Genomic DNA, 21831 nt, shown 5'->3' with positions numbered 1-21831 from the left:
TAATCCTTTTTATATATAACCTTCACACCCACTCTAGTAGTGGCATGGGCTAAAAATGCAAATGCTGGGGTATGGAGAACTACCTACGACATCAGAAAAAAAATCTACAGTCCTTGCACTTTAGTTTTTTATTTTTTTTATTTTGAGAAAAACAGTGGTTCCTGTGGAAAAAGATACTTAATATGGATTGATAAAACAAAAGCGAAAGTTCGCATGTATAGACAGGGGTTAGGTGGGATGTCAGATAGAAAGGGACGCAAACACACTGTTTAGTTTGTATAATAATTGTATCGAAAAACACAAATATTTGTGAAAAAGATTTACAACAAGTATTTACAATCGTGGATTGTGTCCCAAGTGAAATTATGAACCAAGGCATATGAATAACATTTGTAAAACAGTATGTGCAAGTTTCAAATAAAGTTTGTTATATACAAAAGCGACCCGTTTCTTTTTTCAAATACATAACATCTATAAGATGATAGAATGCCAGTTTATATAGGTTCGCTTTTTCTCAATTGTCGACGGCGTTTCGACCCTAACATGGAAATAGGGTCTCTTCAGGACTTATGATGTGGGGAACATCTGGAAAGACAGAGATATGTGTTTAGAATCTAAGACCAATTTATAGTTTAAGACTTTGTCTTAGAAGAGTGGCTGGAAAGTACCTGGTATTGGAATTGCTCAATGTAGGTGAAGTGCGTGAAACCCGTGTGCAAGTAAAATAAAATTACTCACTAGGAAACCCAGCCGGGTTCTATTAAGGAGACAAAATCAATAGTCCATGTTAAAGATTTAGAGTTCCCTTCACACTAGAAGGTTAGCTGTATCTATATTTGTTGTCCCAATTATATTCAGTCATCCTATATATAGTGGTTGATTCGAATAGCAGGACTATTTAAAAGTCCTTTCTGACTACTTATAAAAAATTTAAAAAAAACACCCAACCCCCCCCAGATACTACCTACGTACCCTTCTCTAAATCTTCCTATATTGATATATTTTTTTCCCTCTTTATCTTTAACATGGACTATTGATTGTGTCTCCTTAATAGAACCCGGCTGGGTTTCCTAGTGAGTAATTTTATTTCACTTGCACACGGGTTTCACGCACTTCACCTACATTGAGCAATTCCGATACCAGGTACTTTACAGCCACTCTTCTAAGACAAAGTCTTAAACTACAAATTGGTCTTAGATTCTCAACACATCTGTCTTTCCAGATGTCCCCCACATCATAAGTCCTGAAGAAACTCTATATCCATGTTAGGGTCGAAACGCCGTCGACAATTGAGAAAAAGCAAACCTATGTAAACTGGCATTCTATCATCTTATAGATGTTATGTATTTGAAAAAAGAAATGGGTTGCTTTTGTATATAACAAACTTTATTTGAAACCTTGCACATACTGTTTCACAAATGTTATTCATATGCCTTGGTTCATAATTTCACTTGGGACACAATTAACGATTGTAAATACTTGTTGTAGATCTTTTTCACAAATATTTGTGTTTTTCAATACAATTATTATACAAACTAAACAGTGTGTTTGAGTCCCTTTCTATCTGACATCCCACCTAACCCCTGTCTATACATGCGAACTTTCGCTTTTGTTTTATCAATCCATATTAAGTATCTTTTTCCACAGGAACCACTGTTTTTCTTAAAATACTTAATCGCCTTGGTTCCATTGTGAGTAGGGTTCCCTTGTTCTCCTTTTCTTGCACTTTGGATGGGGCATTTGCTTTTATGTTGCAACCTTGAAGGAGTGCCCTAGCTTATCTTCTTTGCTAAACTCATGGCCACATATGGGCTTCATGTATTGACACTTTTTTGTTCACTGTGAGGGCATGGGCTATAAATCTTTAAAATACAGCAATGCATGGTGCTCCTAGGAAATGGTTGGATAGCTCAACATGTCCTCACTCAAGCTGATTGCTGATGGCATGGCTGCTCAAGAGTTCCCAGCATGTGACAGCTGCTTTCGAATCCAGTTCTGTGAACAGACAGGAATCTGTCAACGATGAGGATGGGGTGTCTTTTTCTTTCAATGGCTTTCTTCGGCTGAAGCATGTCCACACATGTACAGATTTCTTCATGCTGCTTGGCTTTCTTCATCAACAGGATGGGTGACAGCCACAGAGTTGATGCTAGAGTCTTTCTGAAACTTGCCCCCCACCAGTAAAGTGGGCAGCAGAAGTGTTGCAGAACAGCTGGTGTGAAGAGGCCATAATATTTATCTAAATTCTGCCTGTTTCCCTTTGAGATAATGAATTCTCGCCAAAAATTATATTTTGAGGATGGCTATTAGGCCATCATTGGCATTACAACAATGTTGTCTGCAGTAAAGAATTTCATGAATTTTTCAGAAGTACAACTGATCAGCATCTGATTCAGGTGTGATGGGACAGTAGGCTTCCATGTTTGAGTCACAATGGTAAGCGGTGGATTTTTAAACATCCAACAGGTTGAAGGGCTTTGCTTCCCCTGAAACAAAGATCTTGATGGTTGTGTTAGCCAGTTTTGTCTGATTTAAGCTACTCATATTACAACCAATCCATGGAATATATTAAGGCACAAATGCCATGCCCTGTGATCTGTATTCGTCTCTTTTGTGGCACACACACATATGTTTTGGAAGTCACCAACACAAATTCTACACAACTTACCATAGGTTTTACACCCTGCGTGTGGTGTTAGGGAGCATAACATTTCTGTCAGCCACCGCTGTCCATTGAAGACATACATCGCAGTGAGGGCTTTACTTGTGCAGACTTTACAGTGCTTCCCATCTACCTGGCCCGCTTTTGTGTTAGCAAACTTTGTCCTCCTGTCCGCATGAGGAATGTACAGGAGTGACATACTGGGTTCTCTGAGAATCGATCTCTGGAACTTGGAGAAGTAACAGTCATGTTTGTTTATGTGTTGTCTTCTGTGACCACGTGGTGCAGGTGGCATCTTCTGGCAAGTAGGTTTATCCTAACTCATGCATAACACAAAAAAGGGTCAATAGGATCATGAGAGCCCTGCCTGGATATCTACCTGGATGTTCATAAGGTCTGTTATACACTGTGGCGCAGTCAAAGCCAAGGTATCGCCACTCATAGGAAGAGATTCGAAATTCAGTACACTTCCCTAGCATCAAAATGCAACAAGAGTGACCTTAAGACAGCAGCTTCCCTCTCTCTCATTCAACAAAGGATTTTACTAGGGGCATTAGTTAGAGTTTCAAACATGGTCATATAGATGAAGGCCCTCATGAAGTTGGTGGCATTAAATGCAGTGTTGTGACAGCATTATGCACCTTTGGAGAGGGCAGTCTGTAGGGAGGTCCTCAAATTCCCCCAAAATCTGCTATACGAACCAACATTCCACTGATGAGATGTGGGGTCCACGTAACTGAGGGGGCTTCCGCATCACCATTTGCAATGTTTTTTAAAGTGGTGTGTACAATGCTTACACTGGGAATGGAGAGATGAATGAATAGACACACAGGTCCTCATTTAGGAGGTTTTAGTGCAGGGCAGTGCCAAAAGGAATCTTGCTGTGCTGCCCTGCATCAAAAGAAAGGGGCAAGAATGTGCCATTACCATGAGATACAGCACTTTCCTGTCCTCTTCCCCAGTGCTGGTGCACAATGGGCTGCCATGCGCCAACCCAGGCACCCTTGCACCATGGTGCGTTGTAGGGGGGATTGTTTTTGTGCAGCTTCCTGGACAAAACCAATCACAAGAGGAGTTTCCTTGTTTCTATGTGTGCTGTAGAATGCAGCACACATAGAAAGAGGGAAAAAACAAGGAGAAATAAGGATATTTCTCCTCGCTGCGCCTCCCTAATGCCACCCCTGGGGTGGCGTTAGAATCCAACAAATTCCCAGGTTTCTGATTCCTCGTACATCTGGAAACACTTTAGATTCCATGGGTGTTGAGTGGGAACACCCACAGCAACAACCAAGGCACGCCCCTTTCACACAGTGTTCTGGGTGAACTGGGCACATATTTACAAGGCCATGAAAACCATGAGAAGTAGCTTTACATGGCCTTCTAAATATTCTGCGGCACATTACGCCATCGGAGCATCAGAAAAATGACGCTCCAGCAGTGCAAAAGTGCCGCTAAGGGCATCATAAATGAGGCCCATAGCGGTTTGCTTAAACATCCTGCCTGGACCTGAGTGAGACATGTATGAATTCCAGCAGTAGCTAGTGTTGTCACAGCGAAGGAATGGGTGCATGGAATTGGGTTGTATTGTGGCAGGAGTCAGCTGCAACGCTGCACTTGCCAACCCTTTTTCTGTCCATTCCCAATTCAATTCACAGCCAGCATTCCCAACCACATCCAGCCAACCATTTATCCCATCTCCTCTGCCTTCTGTACCTTTCTCTCTCTCATCCGCCTCCCCCCACATTTCTCATGCCCCTTCCCACCTTTTCTGCTCTTTTCCTGCCCCTTTTACCTGAAAGCGGGGGGCCCAGCAGTCCCCCGAAGCTCATGACCATCAAGCATAGCCCCACAGCACTGGTCACCCTCTCGATGGCCACCAGATCAGGCAGCACGGCGAAGATGATTGGGGCAAAGGCGCCAGCGCTCAGACCGTACAAGAGCCCTAGTGCCATGATGCCAGGGAAGGACTTGCCGAGGGGTAGGAGGAGAAGGCTGAGCCCAGTTACTGAGTTCCACAGCACCAGGAGGTGCAGCATTGTAAACAGCTTGAGGTCTGCGAAGCATCCCGAGAGCAGCCTTGCCCCTGCGTCTGCTAATGCGGTCACTGACATGAGAAATGCTGCCTCATAGTTGCTAAGGCCGAGGTCTTTTCCATGTGGCACCAGGTGGACGTAAGGCACGAAGTAGCCGGTGCCAATAAGCAGCATGCCAGCCGAGTACAACACAAAGCCACGGTTCCGGAACAGACTGAGGTCCAGGACGGAAGCCATCTTGCGCAGGAACAAGGTCCCCTTGGACGGCTTCTTTGCTTCCTCTGGGCCAGGTCTGGTGTCTTCTGGAACAGGGAGCGGCCGAAGCAGAGCACCACAAATGCATAGGTTCAACACTATCGCTGCGAGGATGATGAGGGCTCCACGCCAGCTGTAGGCATCGATGAGAGCCTGTAAGAGTGGTGAGAAGATGAAGGAGGAGAGGCCATTGCCAGTGAGTGCCAAGCCCAGCGCTAGGACCCTTCGGCGGAGGAAGTACTTTGGGATGGCGCCCATCGTTGGGGCAAATACCAGTGCCCAACCGAAGCCTGGGTGGGAAGAAGAACACAAACATGTTTATAATCCACTTCAACCATGACACATTTCCTCCACTCTGTGATGTTACTTCACACTAAAGGCCAGAAGTAGAGTTTGGCAAATGGTAAAAGACATTATGTTCACTACCTTGACGAACTAGCGTCTGCCGAATTTAGGTATCACCACTGGCTCCACTGTGATTTCTGTACCTTAACAGGAATGGGGTCATGGTGGTTCCTGCCAGGGTACAAAAGGTTTGCTGGATGGCCGCCATATGTTTTGATCAGCCGCGGCCTGTGCAGTTAAGAGCGGTGGGGTGGTGGGGCCGGGTGGGGGTGATTTCGACAGACATTGAAGAGAGAAAACAAATTATTTATTTAATTTTCCCTTGTCATTGTCCGTCGAAATCCCCGCCCCCTCAGCCGGTCCCACCGCTCTTAACTGAACGGGCTGCGACTGTTTTTGATGGTAGTCTACCAAATGTTTACAAACTGTTCATTACTGAAAAACAAACAAAAATGACCCCATACCCGGGAAGCTTTTTGCTTATGTGGTGGGTCGTTATTTGTTTTTCTGTCTGTCACTGCTAGGATTTTCCTGGTGATGACGGACAGAAAACAAGGACTTTGCTCCATTCGCCCTAAATAAGGGGGGGGCGTGAAATGCTCTTCTTCCGATGACCCCTACTCTGTCAGGCAATCAAAGGGAGTTTCAGTCGACAGAGCTTATGTGGACACAGTCAACAGAAAGCTGATGGTCCTACTGACCGTAACTAGGGCTACGGGATAGTCATTTGGGTGGAAAGGGGTACTCCATCATGTTTACGACTGAGTATCCTGTCTGCCAAACTCTAAATCTCCCTATAAGTGCTTCCCTGCTATATTCTGAACTGATATTAATAAAGTGGCCAAGAAAGTCAGTGTCTGTGCTGATTCACTCTTGGGCTTCAACACTGACAGACACACACAAACCAGCTACAGCTCCATCCACACTAGCACAACTGAAAGGTAACCCCTTGATTCACCTGGCATTAGTACTGCACTGGGGTAACCATAGGCAGGGGTAGCAGCTGCTATCCCTGGTGTGCCCTATGGTATCACTAGTCTCAGGGATCACAAAGACAGGAGCATCAAGAAAAAGTAAATATGGCTTTTCGACTTTCCGTAGATTGTGAAGTGCATGTGGGAGTTGTGGTTGCAAGGGAAAGACAAGCGGTCACCTCTGTGATGTAATTAGTGGTCAATGTTTACGTGAGGTCACTTCAGCTTTCCCTGGCATTTCGGTGAATCAACTTCCATGTAATATCCCTTCATTTCTGTAGTAGGATGTGAGTGAAGCAAAGATATTTGTCTTTAGAAATACAATGTCTATTGTGTCTCAAGTTGGACCTCTACATTTTTATTCCCCTGTCTGCATTCTCCCTGACATTCCCTTTAAGTTAGTCTCTTCCACCTACCAAATTAGACTTCCAAGGGTGCAGAGACAGCATCCTGGGAGAGAAGGGAAGGGGTTCCAATGAGCAAACACCCCCTCGTCCTCTCAGTGGAAGTTCACACTTCTTCAGTCCATTATCTTCAACAGCTCATGCACTTGTTGGGTACCACAGCTCTTTCAAATGCAGGCCACTGTATCCTACCCTTTCACTCCTTCCCACAGACCTGCCCTCCCCACAGCCCTAACTTCCTTTCCCAGAGCCCTAATCTTTGTACTTGTTTTCTCCCACAGCCTTAATCTCCTTTGCACTTGTCTTCTCTCACATCTACTTCCAAACCCTACATCTGATGTGTCGGAGCTCCCTCACTCCCAGAGCCTCACAGCTTCACTCGTACAGCATCCACTCCCTCGCTTCCACATCCCGTACCTCAATTACGGAGTGAATGACCCACCTGTCATGCCTCCCAGGGTGAGGTAGAGGTACAGCAGAGAGTTTCCAAATGCGGCCAGCAGAATTCCCAGGAAGGCGAGGACCCCTCCGGCCATCACCACCGCGCGTGCCCCATACTCCATGCTGAGGGCGCTGCCAACCGGACCTGAAACCACAAGCAAGAGGGACACTTGAGGTGAGTAAGGATGGAACAAGGATGAATAGATGGACTGATGAGATGAAGGGGTTGATAAACAGAGACTAGCATTGCTCTGCTCCTTGAGCCCTCATCAACTGACCCAGGAGACTCTTTCTGAACTCTTCACTCACATTCCTGGCATGAGACCTTTCTTGCCAGAGCTGTGCCCACTCAGTCACACCGTCTCAGATGCTCACCCTCTCCCATGGTGTATGAGTCTTAGGCACCGAATAGTGTCTTCTTTTTTCTTGTCCCTGTCCTTATCAATTGCTGCCTTCTCTGAGCCCAAGTCTCTCTCTGTGACTTGCCCTCTCAGAGTGTTGCTTTAACAGTGTTGAACTCTCTGGGAGCCATGCCCTTTCAACCCTGTCCTTTCAGAGCCCCCTCACAGCCCTGCCCTCTCAGAGCCCAGCCCCCTCACAGCTCTGCCCTTTCTGAACACTACCATCAAGCCCCGCCTTTTCAGAGCCCACCCTCAGATGCCTGTCCTCTGATATCCGGCCTCTTCAGGCCCCGCCCTTGCGGTGTCCTGAGTGTGGGTTCTCAAGAGGGACATTCCATTTTGTGTCCTCCCCCGCTCACCACAATGTTAATGGTATGACCTATGAAGTAATGTGAAAAGCACATATAACCAGTGGCCCTAGTAGGCCATGTTACCTAGTCACTGTCCATGTGTTCTGTTAACTCATTGGCTCCCCTGCATGTGCTCGTTAAGTCAAGACTTCACATTGGTGATTCAAGGTGGGACTGTTGCCTCGCCCAGTAGCTCGCATGTTCACGGACCACCGCTTAAGGCCTAAGGTGTCTGGAGCAGCGCTGCAAGAGGTCACACACCCGCTTCGCAGGAAGTACTTGGTAGGAGCCAGGGCCAGCATCAGGGCAGTGCGACGGGTGCAGCCGCACTGGGCGCTGACCTGCGGAGGGGGGCGCTGTATTCAGGCGACGTGGGGCGCTGTGTTTAGTAATAATTTAGGATTGGGGAGATGAGGGGCACTTTTGCCTGGTGGTAGTGAGAGAATCCAAGGAGGCGGTCTTGGGTGTGAGGTCACCGAAAATGATTATTACACTGGGCGCAACCAGCACTAAAGCCGGCCCTGATAGGAGCTTGGCAGAGCACAGGAAGGCACGTCGCTTTCACCGAAATGCACTGAAAGTAGGGCCACGCGCTCTCCACCATTAAAATAAGGAAAATACCACAGTGATTGTGCAGACTGGAAAGCGGCATAGAAGGGCCAAATTGACCAAATTGACAAATTAAGTGATCTTAATGCCTCAGGGGGTGGTAACATGACCAAAACTGAATATCAAATAGGATCATGTAGAATTCTTTTTTGGAACGTGGCAGGTCTAAAGAATAAGATCAATGACCCAACCTGGCTGTCTTTTATTAATAAATTTGATGTTTTGTGTCTCCAAGAGACTTGGGTGATAGAAGGTACACACATAAATGGGTTCAAGACATATCATATCCCTGCTATTCAATCATCCAGCGGTAGGCCCAAAGGAGGGCTGTACGTGTACATTTCTAACTTACTGACTGCACATAAGAGTAAATTGGTTAGCTCAGAAACCTTTTTCCAGACGGTTTTCATACAGATGGATCGTCATCATGCCATGCTCCTTGTCAATTTTTACAATAACATCGAAAATGGACATTTGGGCACCGTATTAGATAAACTAAGTGGAGATATCGCTGACCTGGATTCAAAGTCAAACCTGGAAATTTTACCTATCTGGGGTGGGGACTTTAATGCAAACTTGGGTTCAGCGGCAGAAACTGGGAAGTGTAGCTTAACCCTGGATGGGGATGACCCATCGTTCCATTTCCAACATACTTTCAGGGGCGAGTTGCTCAACGAAGTCATGTTTAAGCACGATCTGGGTTTTTCAAATTGTTTGTGCACGCCCCCTGTGGATTTCGGTTACACATTCATAAGGAGAGGCGCAAACAATACTATTGATTTTATTATTATCCCAAATCGATTGTCCAGTCACTTGAAAGCTTATGATGTCCACTATAACGTTATGAGTGATCATTCGGCCCTTAGTGTGAACCTAATAGTCCCAAGCGGGAGGCTGAAGAAAAATGGCAATAAACTACCATGGCTTCAGGATATTGAATTGGGAAGGAAGAATGGTTATGCTGTTCGCTGGGGAAGTAGAGATCCCAAAAAACTGAGTACAGAAATTGTTAAGAAGGCATTAGACCCCATTGTAATATGTTTAAGTGACTGTCCTTTGCATGACGAGGTTCTAACTTCTTTTAATAGTATTACAGAAGCTGTTAGAAATATTCTGTTTAAGGAATCTAAAGGTCCATCAAAAATGAAGAAAGGACGGTTCGATTAAAAATGTACACAAAGTTATACAAACTTATAAACTGCCTTACAGTGCAAGGTGAGAGACGTGGTCAAGATAAGGGCATGTAGGAAAATGTATAATGAAGCAAGGAAACACAGGGTTTCGGAATTGAAAGACAAGGCATGGAAGGATCTCAGTGCAGCTGCTGAGTCCAAAGATAGTGCAAAATTTTGGGCAGCAGTAAATGCACTTTTCCTTGCAAATACAAAAGAGGTACCAGTTATTGAGGTAGCAATATGTGAAAAGACCTGGATTAACTTCGTTTCTGGCGTATACGCTAAACACCAGTCCAATGAATGTACTCCCGAGAGGCAAGAATCACCGAATCCTGATCAACATTTTATTCCCATTAAATTAGATAGCTCACTAAAGGACGTAAATGCCGCAGTTGTTGCTAGCAAGAGTGGAAAAGCGGCCGGTCCTGACGGGATAATGATTGACCTATACAAGTCAAACTTGGAGGTGTAGGGTCCTATTTTAACTAGGGAATTACAGGGTTGTTGGGAGAGAGGATTTATTAAAACTTGGTCGAATCCATTATCGTCCCAATCTTCAAAAAGGGTGATCCGGACAATCCTGCCTGTTATCGTCCAATATCCCTGTTGGACTCTTTGATGAAGGTGGCAGGCAGGATTGTCCTAGATCGATTGCCGGGATGGACCGAAGAAAACGAGGTTTTAAGTGACGTCCAATACAGTTTTAGGGCCGGTTTAGGCACAAACGAGCAGATCTTAAACCTAAGTATTTTAATTGGAAAATACTCTAAGGCAAAATCTGGGCAGTTCTATTTGGCCTTTGTGGACCTCTCCGCAGCTTTTGATTGCGTAGTCCACGAAAAGGTGTGGGGGGCCCTGAAGGAACTAAAAGTTGACCCTGTTTTAATTCAATTTTTAAGACATTTATATACCGGGGCCACTGCAAAGGTCCGTTACGGAACCAAGGGCGAGTGTACTGCCCCTTTTAAAATAGAACAAGGCGTAAGGCAGGGTTGCCTGTTGGCACCACTCCTGTTCTCTCTATATACAAACGCCCTGGAAAAGGAGTTGGTGAGACATACCAGGGATCCGCCACATGTAAATTCCCGCCCTATTGCATCACTCCTTTACGCCAATGATGCCGTCCTAATGGCACGTACCCAAGTCGGATTACAGAGGGCCCTTTCTTTCTATTCTATTTTTATGGATAGGCTTGGCCTGAGATTGAATGCTAAGAAAAGTTTTGTGATGTCGTGTGGGTCAACAAAAAATAAGATAGGAAAATTTCAGGCTTGGGGAAGCGATGTTGAAAGCACTGACTCATTTAGCTATCTGGGCGTGCTCTTTGATAGGACAGGCTCTTGGGCACCGGCGGTTAAGACTAGGTATTTACTATTTTTAAAGTCTATAGCGGCTCTTTTTCATTTTTCTAAAAAATTGGGGAAAAGGCCTTTGGAAATTATGCTAAAGATATAACGCGCAAAATACGTGAGCATAGTTCTTTATGGGGCGGGAATCTGGGGATTCCAAGATTGCACGCTGATTGAGCGCGCCGAAAACGCCTTTTTAAGGTCCCTCTTAAGTGTTCCTAATAGCACATCAGTTTTTAATTGCCATTCTGAGCTCGGAGTTGCACATATTTCTGACCTGATTAGGGTTCAGCCAGTTCTTTTATGGCACAGAATTTGGACCACAGAGAGTGCCGCACTCAATAGGGATATAATGAGGGATGCCATGAAATTAGATAAAGCCCGCAATATCCCATGTTTGAAATATGTGGAGAATTTTATGCAGGACATAGGCCATCCTGAATATTTTAACCTCCCCGATAGCTTGAATGTGATTAAACACAAAGAATTCAAAGGAGTCATTAGGACCCATTTAGAAGAAAACAGATTAGCACTTGTTATGAACAAACCTACGGTGATCCATCACCAATTAATAATAACCAAGTGTGACATCCAACCATATCTGCAATTTGTTTTGAGCAGATACAATAGATTCCTCTTGACCAGATTTAGATTTGGGACTTTCCATCATTTAATTTCGTACCCAAATATTAATGACTGGACGAGAGTATTATCCCGATGCCCTTGTGACGGTGCATCACAACAAAGTATGATACATGTGGTTTTATTTTGCAAGTTCTACTCTATCGAAAGGATAATATGGTTAAAGCCGCTACTTAAAGAGGGAGGTTGGAGGCAATGTCGCCCTGCTTTTACATATTTGCAGATGTTGGATAGTTTTTATTCCATGGCGGGATTCTTAAAGAGCGCAATAAGGACTAGGAAAGCTACTAACTAGTGAATCCCGGGAAAAGCCCATTAGAACATTTTTAAAGGAAGCATTATATGTCCATAATTGCATCTTATGAATTTGTTAGTATAATCAATTGGATCGTTGTATATAGATGTACTTTAATATGATATCAACTGACGAATTTTTACTTGCATGTAAGCTTTTATGATTTTATTATCTGAAATCGGATCAAGCTCGTTTTGATTTGATTTGACTGGAGCGTGATGAGCTAGAAAAATTATCGCGATACTCACAGGCAAAATCGTTTAAGGTAAACCATGCCAATACCACGATGTCAGCAAAAGGTGGTATTGGCGGTGGTGGGCCACCGTGTCCCAGGATTTTTTGGACTCGTTGCCACTGAGCGCTTCTTTCCCAGCCACAGAGCTGGATGCAAGCAAGGCGCTGCCCAGGTGAAGTCCAGGCCAAGAGCGGGCCCGTTAGAGGCTGAGCTGCGCTCACCCCTCTTACATCTACAGAACATGCTGGTGTAGTTCCCAAGATGGGTAAGCTAAAACCTCCTTGCCCCTGATTGTGCTGTTTCTAAGGGACCTCGAAAATCTTTTTATAATTTCATCTCTCATTTCAGTGGTTGGAGGTTTAAATTAGGGAATTCTTTCTGTAGAAGAAGAACTGGGTCAGCGGGGTGTGTAACTCATATCAACCAACATCACTCAATCTAAAGAGATGAGTCAGCTAGAAGAGACAGGCCTGATACCCAAGAGAGGTGATGAAGGCTCTCAGCAGGACACAGACCCTTTCACAGTTATCACAGTGGCCAAGGTTCATCGTCATCCAGAGACCCCCACCCCCCCCCCCTGATATAGACAAAACAAGCTAAGAAAAAGGATATGGGAATGAAAAAAGAGATTAATCATCCACCCTGCAAGCAAGCCCTAACAAGGACAACATTGCCACCCTGGGAAGTGTGCAGTCACTTAATAATGACTTAAATCAGTTTCAGAGGGTCTCAGAGATGTATATAGAAACCCTGACCATTGAACTATATAAGAAAGTGGAAGTGTTAACTAACAGAGTTGTGGAAGGATTGCATGATAAACTATCTAAGATAGAGTCTTTTATTAAACCTTTGGGTTTTCCTTCAGTTGAAGAAACAAGCCTAACGGTTATTGGGGCACGCATTTCTTCACAAGCATCTAGTGAGATTCTTGCATTACTCCAACGCCAAACCCCCTTCCCCCAAAGAATCCTTTATGCACCTGCAATTGAGAAATGTCTAGGAAAGTGGAACAGGGGAGTTCTCTGAATGCTGCATCTAGAGGGCCATGTGAGAGAGGTCCTCTCGCTAAGTTAGACAAGGGTTCTGGTCCTGAATCTGGTCTTTTTTTCCAGCAAGACAAATTCACACAGAAAACCTGGGAAGGAAACAGGAATGCCCAGGTGTCTCCACCCTCACCCAGTTAGATCAAACAACATTAAGATTCTGAGAAGCAAATTGGAATCCCCAAATTATCCTTCCCATTAGTAATAGTTTACATATTCTACCAGATTCTACACCTTTAGTATCCATCCTTACTAGAATTCCACTTTTGAGAGTAGGAGTACAGTCAAATATCCTTGGAAATGAAATGTATAGAGCGCTTTACTGCCTTGGGGTGTTTAGGCGCTATAGCTCTGGGAAACTAATCACGGCCTAAGCAGGCAACTTGGAAATAAAAATAAAGTTGTCCATTGGTGTAACAGTTAAATGAGTGGAGGACATTGCTGAGCTGCGCATATTAATATGGTCAGAAGAATGGGATGGATGGGCAACACGGAGAAAGAGTGAGAGGGGGATTGTGATGTTATTAACTTTGATCCACCAGATATAGCTGGTCGGCTTATGCAACAAATTTATCAGAACAACCCACCTTCTAAGATTGAGATACTCGCATTAGGCTACGTTTACCCACCGGTGGCTAGATCGGTTGTTGGGATGGTAAGGGGCATTTGGGGAGACACCCAAAGAAGCAGGTCACATCCTTGCAGCTGTCAAATAGATCTGAGGCCCTTGACTAAATATTCCCGATAGAACTCTAGCACCTCTACAAGATATGGAAGACCCGTTGTTACCAACTCAACTATCTGCCAAAGGAGGCAATTCAAACTCTCTCATTAAGCTTTTGTGCTGGAATATAGCTGTGGAATAAGAAATCAGATCCAGCATGGTGCAAATTTATTGAAGACTATTTATAACATCATTGGGTTACAGGAAACATGGGACACAGCCAACCCCCTGAACATGGATGCTTACATCTAGTTTTTTGTCCCGTTATCCCCTCTTTGTCTGGCAGTGCATGGGGAGGGTTTGTGACTCCTATATCTTTTGACATCAAGTGTAAAACATCCCAAATTGATACCAGAACCTCTAATTTGTTAGTGGTCAACTTAAGTTTAAATAAAGGCCCAAATATGTAATTGCTTAACTTTCGCAACTCAAATTCCCAGGCAAAACCCATGGGGAATTTACTGGCCTTAAAAGCCTTTGCGGACGCCTATGCTGATAAGCATCACCAACCATATTTAGCAGTTTTAATGGGGGATTTTAACAGACATTCCTGTTCTAACTCCTGTCACTGTAACACCATGGAGGATATGTTCCAGTATGATAATGTTCATCATATTGATCATTCCAGGCAAGGGGTTTTTCTCAGCTCGATATTGACTCATCATAATCTGATGTTTGCTAATTCGATTGTCATGGGTTTGGAAGATTTGGGATTCACAGTTGAAGTGTGGAATCTTATTGTGGGGACACTCCGTTGGAGTAACCGTTGTGCTTTATAAATGAGAAAACTTAACAATATACAGTTGCAAAGGGTGGTTCACTCCATATGGCATTTATCGATCTAACGTTGACTTTTTACCGAGTTCGCTGAAATAAACTATGGTCAATCCTTCTTAACATGGGAGTTGACAGAGACATAGTTATTTTTTTACATCAATTCTATAAAGATCGAAAACAGCCGTGGTGAGATATAATCTAGATGGGAGTTGGGAACCCAGCTCAATCCGGCACCATTGTATGCCGACGATGCAGAGTTAATAGCAAGAGTTGCCGTCGGCCTGCAGCAGCTCCTCAACTCCTTTGTTGCTTTTATGAATAGTTTGGATTTAAGTACCAACTATAATAAATTAAATACACTGGTTAAGAGACCTAGGGGCACTTGACAGAGAACCTGCATTATTGAGGGGACTCACTCAGATCTCTAAGGTGAAGGCTTTCCCGTATCTTGGAATCTGTGTTTTTGTGGTGATGCCACCACTTTAATATAGCTATACATCAGCCACTTTAATGACTCCAAGGATCACAAGATGCCTGTAGCTAACATACAAGGGGAAGCCTCCAAGTCACCTTTAACTCCAAGGGTACTCATTCCCGGTTGTGGCCATGCCAGGAGTCCACAATCCAGCTAACCCTCTCCAGACGCCCTTGTGATTCCAAACACCAGGAAGCAGCCTGAGCAGAAAAGACAGAAGAATGTTTGATGAGGGCGGAAGAAGGCTCAAAACCTTTTCCAATCTCTCTGAAAGTTACCAAAATAGGAGTTTCAGGCAGTGGATATGGTCACGGTGGCTGCCACAGCTGAGTCACACCACATGCTCTGCTTCTGAGAGACACACAACTAGGGGAGTGTTGTATATTTATACTTTCTTCAATGTGGCTACTTGGTGTCAGTAGTCTTTTCTTTGTGTTCTATATTCCCAACCTCCCATAGTACCTAAGAGTGTTCTATCTGGGATGTAATGGTTCCAGCCTTGTCAGTTGATGGTCTGGTCAGCTGTGAGGTTTACTGCTCTGCTGTGCTATCCTGCACTAACTTAATAAATCTATCTTAATAACCTGAAGACGTGTCCTGCTACCTACCTAAACTACTTACAACATTTTGGCGACGAGGGTGGGATACAAACCCACGCGCCTTGGCAGTTGATGGTCTGGTCAGCTGTGAGGTTTACTGCTCTGCTGTGCTATCCTGTACTAACTTCATAAATCTATCTTAATAACCCGAAGACGTGTCCTGCTACCTACCTAAACTACTTACAACAGGTAGCCTGGTTCTTCGACCCCAAGCACATGCCAGGTCACCCACATAGAACATTAAGTTTCTAGAGTTTTCCAGGGTTGAACCAATGTCCTGGTCAGACCATGAGTGGTTTTATTTACTATTCAATGCCCCCTGGTTAAGAAGACTCTGAGGGCAGGGCATTCAACTAAGATGTGCAGGGCATGGAAAAATGTGGATGGTACAATCCTGGAGGAGGTGTTATCACTCTCTAGGCCTGTTATGGACACAGATGTGAATGAAGCCACTTCTGAGTACACGGAATGGCTCGAGACGGCCTGTCATAGGTTAGCCCCACCGAAGCTCTGCCGGCCCACTAGGAACGCTCCTTCAGCCCCTTGGTACTCAGTTGAGCTTAGAACAGCTAAAGCATTATGTAAAAGGTTAGAAAGGGCCTGGCGAATTAACTATCATGAATCAGACAAAGAAATACTAAAAATCAGCCTAAAGGCATATAAAGAAAGTATTAGAAAGGCCAAGACTGCCTATTATACAGACCGCATTGAGAAGGCCAAAAACTCAGCCAAAGAATTATTCGAGACAGTGGTGAGTTTATCATCCCCTAAACCGATGAAAGAGCAGGCCAATCTCGAATTATGTGAATCTTTGGCTGACTTTTTTCTGACCAAGGTTCAAGCAATATTTAACTCGCTTGAACATCAGGTAGCCCTTAGTCTAGCGGAAGGGTCCCCTGGGACACCTGCTGTCGAACTCAGGGAGGATAAAGTTCTGACCTTCAAGCCAGTAAATTCAGGAGATGTTTTAAAGCTTCTAATGGCAGCCAAATCTGGGTCCCCTCAAGATCCCTGCCCCACGTCAATTGCTAAACTGGCTGCTGGCCCTATTTCGGACCATCTGGCCAGTATTTTCAACTTGATGTTTGAGAAAGGGGAGTTCCCAAGAACGTGGAAACAGGCCTCTATCCGTCCATTACTTAAGAAACCATCGCTCGATATTACAGACCCCAACAACTATAGGCCAATCGCTAGACTACCTCTGCCGGCAAAACTAATTGAAAAAATCATGAACCATCAGCTCTGTGCCTTTCTGCGGAACTCGAGGGGTCTAGATCCGGCCCAACACGGGTTCAGGGACGGACACAGCACCGAGACCGCCTTGATTAAGTCCACTGAGGAGGTCCGGAAGGTGCTCGATGAGGGAGGCCAAGCAGTGCTGATCCTATTGGATCTGTCTGCGGCCTTCGATACGGTACACCATGCCATGCTGGTGAACCGATTGAAGGCCTGCGGGATTCAGGGGCAAGCACTTAACATCTTGAAGGCCTTCCTGAAAGATCGGATACAAGTGGTGGCTATGGGAGATTTCGAATCAAGACCTTTCGAACTCCCCGGGGGGGGTCCCTCAGGGATCCTCCCTTAGCCCCACGTTGTTTAATATCTATGTATCCTCCCTTGCCCCAGTGATTCGTGCCTTCGGATTTGAGTTAACCTCCTACGCGGACGATACTCAGATCGTGGTCTCGGTGATGCCGGGAAAAGAGCTAGGGGTAGCAGCGAGATTCCAGGATTGTATGTCCGCTGTAAGTTTATGGATGGCAAAAAGCTGTTTAAAATTAAACTCCTCCAAGACTGAGGTGCTCACCTTTGGCTCTAACATGAATCTTTGGAATTCTAATTGGTGGCCTACAGATATGGGCCCGCCACCATCCCCAGTTCAGAAGGTGAAGAATCTTGGAGTTATTATAGATAACCAACTGACTTTTAAACCCCAGGTAAAGGCGCTGACTTCCTCAATATACTGGATACTGAAAACCATTAGGAAGGTTCTTCCTTTTCTGCCAGAGGGAAGTAGGAGAACAGTGGTGACGGCGCTAGTTCTCTCGCGCCTTGACTACTGTAACAGCCTCTATTTAGAGGCTCAACAGGGGGTGCTTAATAAACTTCAGGTCCTACAAAATGCAGCTGCCCGCCTGATCGGGGGCCTGTCCAAGTTCTCATCAGTCACTAAGGAACTGGAGAGGCTGCACTGGCTCCCGATGAGGAAGAGGATTTTATTTAAGACCCTCTGTATCGTTTTTAAGGCACTGCATGGTGTGGGGCCGGCGTTTCTCCAGGAGCTTTTCCAGTGGTACAGACCAGGGAGACAACTGAGGTCTGCCACAATGGGACTGATCAAAACATCACGGATCAGGAAAGTACGCTGGAGAGGCAGGAGCTTTGTGGGAGGAGCAGTAAAAGCATGGAACTCCCTCCCCCTGCTCCTTAAATCAAACACCAATTTGCTGACCTTCAGAAAAAATCTTAAAACTTGGCTTTTTTCCCTCTAAAACATTAATGTCTGAACCTTGGGGAGTTTCCACTTCAGCGCCAGGACACCGACTGGTATTTGTGCGCTTTATAAGTGTTATAATAAATAAAATAAATAAATTAAGGGATTGTCAAAACCAAGACGCGAGTCAGAGACAAAGTATGGCTCCCTCTACTCGACAATTGTGGGATCCAGTCAAATCCTGAGCAGCCTGTGGAACCTTTGGATTGAGTGGACCTCGTACCCCGATCATCACCGAAGATATCCCCAAGGGTGAACCTATACTTTGATAGTCTCCAGTATTGATGACTCGCGGTGGTAACAAGCGATGACTAGAAAATCGATAACAATATGAAATATCTGCCATGGAAACTGTAGTGTAAACTTCCGTTGATGATGCGATCACAAAGATTAAGAAGGTCATGGCAGCTCATGGCATACTCCGAGATCTCTGGACTGATGATGGACCATCTTTCAAAGGAATATCTGGAATTCATGTGGTGAAGAAACATCAGAATCACCCCTCAGTGGCCTCAGGAGAAGAGGGAAGTTGAGTGATATTTGCGCACTAGGGAGAAGAATATCTGAATTGCTCATAACCCAATGGCTCGATGTTAACTTCTGTGAACATTGAAATATCCCTTCTTGCCCCAGACTATAAAACAACATATCCGGGTGTATGAGGAGGGTGGTGGCAGTATCAGTCCCTCATCGCCCATCCTGGTCCCCTTCTCCTGTGCCAGAAGCTCTAATGATGAAGACGAAGAGAAGAACCTTGAGAGTCAGTGGCTCTTGAAGGCAGGAGTTCCTCTTCTCCGTGTTAAAGATGCGGTTCTGGTGAAGAACCATCATCCATGGATAAAACTCCAGATTCCTTCTGAGTCCATCCCCCGGCAGGATGTGGCCAATGGCAAACAAAGGCCCTCTTATTACTGTGAGGAAAGTGTGTAAGGAACAGCCCTGAAGTACCTCCTGCTTATTTTTTTTTTATAGAGTTTTATATGGCGTGAATTTGACCCGAATCGGGTAACAGAGCGCTTTACATAGCACCAGTTACGTTACATGAGGACACATATTCATTTTTGTTAGCCACGGGGAGATTAAGTGATTTGCCCAGAATCACAGGATGTTCAGCATCATTTCTGGGACTCAAAACCAGTTCCACAGATTAGCGGTCGACCGCCCTAGCCGTTAGGCCAACTCCTCTCCCAAGGGTACCTTGGGTCCTCCATGCAGGGGGTCAAGCTTGACTCACCAAACATCAGTGGGGACACTGATGCTCAACTCTTTCAGGACAGTTCTTCTCTGAAACAGCGAAGAGAGGTTTGCACACCACGTGCCGAAGAGTGATTGATCAAGTATTGAAGTGACAGCACCACCACAAGAGCAGCGCTCCCCGTTTTGGTGCACATTATGACTAAACCTTGTTCCAACAAGAGGAACTATTTTACTGTGATGGATTTACATCAGGGACTAGTGTTGCTGCTCTATTTATTCCCTAACTGGGGATCTTCCAAGAGAGCGGGGTCCTCAAGTGTGGGATACGCACGGGGTGTCCTTCCCTGCCCACCACTGTGTTATTGGTAAGTTCCATGATATTAAATTAAAGTAAATACAATGGATCAGATGGTCCCTGTGCCCTAGGCAGACCATGTTAGGTAGTCACTACCCAACTTCTCCTAGTCCAGCCCTCTCTGACTCATGGCCTCTCAGATCCTGACCTCTTAAGAGCCATGCCATCTCATCCCTACCTTCTCCTAGTCCAGCCCTCTTTGTCCCCTGACCTCTCAGATCCTGACCTCTTAAGAGCCATGTCTTCTCATCCTACCTTCTCCCAGTCCAGCCCTCTCTGACCCCTGACCTCTCAGATCCTGACCTCTTAAGAGCTGTGCCTTCTCACCCCTACCTTCTCCCAGTCCAGCCCTCTCTGACCCCTGACCTCTCAGATCCTGACCTCTTAAGAGCTGTGCCTTCTCACCCCTACCTTCTCCCAGTCCAGCCCTCTCTGACCCCTGACCTTTCAGATCCTGACCTCTTAAGAGCTGTGCCTTCTCACCCCTACCTTCTCCTAGTCCAGCCCTCTCTGACTCATGGCCTCTCAGATCCTGACCTCTTAAGAGCCATGCCCTCTCATCCCTACCTTCTCCTAGTCCAGCCCTCTCTGACCCCTGACCTGTCGGATCCTGACCTCTTAAGAGCCATGTCCTCTCAGCACTACCTTCTCCTTGTCTAGCCCTCTCTGAGCCCAGCTAGTTCATTGCTGTGCCCTATCAGACACAGCCTTTTTACACGCTTCCCTAGCCTGGCTACATGGTAACCAGGACCTAGCGCTTCGATCTAAATGCCCTGTCCTCTAGGAGGTCATGCATTCCCCACAAGCGTACCCGCTGTCACTTACTTGCAAACTGCTGCACGGCGATGGAGATTGACGTGATCCAGGACACCTCGCTGGACAGCTTGTGGAACGAGTGGACAAACTCCACGAAGAAGACCCCCAAGGAGCGGATAACGCCATAGGACAGTGCATTCATCATGAACCCGGACAGGACGATCATCCACCCCCAGCCCCCATCTGGGGGGGCGTAGGGTCCTGCGGTGGGGGCTGCCATCAGACCGTTGGATTGCACCTTCAAGAAAGAGAAAAAGGTCAGTCAGATCACCTCTGAGATGAAGGGGGTAATACTTACAGGGTCCTGCAACAGGATATGAGTCAGAGTCTAAATACTGATCATAAAGTAGTAAATAATAGCCTTGGAGACCCCAAATACCAGTCTGTACCTCGAAATATGGGCCCTGCTACTGGAAATGTTGGCCTTACACAGGAAAAACTGATTTTTAACCCTAGTTTATGGGCCCCTTATCCCAAATATGGCATGTGCAACTCCAAAATTAGACCTTAAAAGATGGTCATGCAGTGCAATTAGAAACTCTACACCCAAAACACATGGCCTCCACACATCAAAATATGGGTGTGTCCCCTCCAAATACAGACTGTGTACTTTCAAACACTGCCCTTGCACCACTGAACTTTGGTCAATGAAAGAGGGTGGAGTGTGAGAGCGTGTGTCTGTGTGACCGAAGGCATCTCCCAGTTACCCGTCTTCACCCTGACCCCCCGCTCCACTCAGGACGAACTTCAGTTTCAGTGTTGCTTATGCAGACTGTCTGAAAGGTTCAATGCAAGCCAATCACAATGCTCCATGGATACTTTGTGAGGATTGAGGAATATCTGTTTGCCAAAACTGTTGTTCTTAACTGAAGGTTTCCACTTGTTGCCTTCTCCAGAGGAAAGATTCTTGGGTTGGTGTTGCCCTGTTTTAGACGCTCACAGTGCCAAGAAAACCAAATTGAAAACTGTGCATCAGTTTTCCACCTCACATGTACACTTTCTGCTTTTTAGGCAAAGCCTACAAGACAGTGCAGCTGTCTGATTTGCCTAAGACATCTTGGGGACATTCAGAAAGCTTCCCTGGAAGTGCATTCCACCTGTTGCTTACCATTGGCTTTGTAATTTGTAACTCACATTTTCTGGCTTTCTATTAGCTGCCTTTATTTGTTTTAGGCTGTGTG

General features: G+C 45.5%; 1 protein-coding gene across 1 annotated transcript in view; it reads right to left on the bottom strand.

Annotated features, from left to right (window-relative positions):
• Positions 1 to 21831, bottom strand: part of LOC144799709 (monocarboxylate transporter 13-like) — a 119420-nt gene that overhangs the window by 2260 nt on the left and 95329 nt on the right. Inside the window, exons 3-5 of the mRNA XM_078671214.1 lie at positions 20660 to 20888; positions 7116 to 7259; positions 4455 to 5240 (exon numbers count right to left, since the gene is read on the bottom strand). Coding sequence (XP_078527340.1) covers positions 4455 to 5240; positions 7116 to 7259; positions 20660 to 20870 — 1141 coding nt within the window. The 5' untranslated portion in view covers positions 20871 to 20888. The remainder of the gene's footprint in view (positions 1 to 4454; positions 5241 to 7115; positions 7260 to 20659; positions 20889 to 21831) is intronic.

The sequence above is a fragment of the Lissotriton helveticus genome, chromosome 12, assembly GCF_964261635.1.
Source record: "Lissotriton helveticus chromosome 12, aLisHel1.1, whole genome shotgun sequence".
Classification (NCBI taxonomy): Eukaryota; Metazoa; Chordata; class Amphibia; order Caudata; family Salamandridae; genus Lissotriton; species Lissotriton helveticus.
Note: the sequence above shows the minus strand (reverse complement) of the source record. Positions and strands in the feature narration are given on the sequence as shown.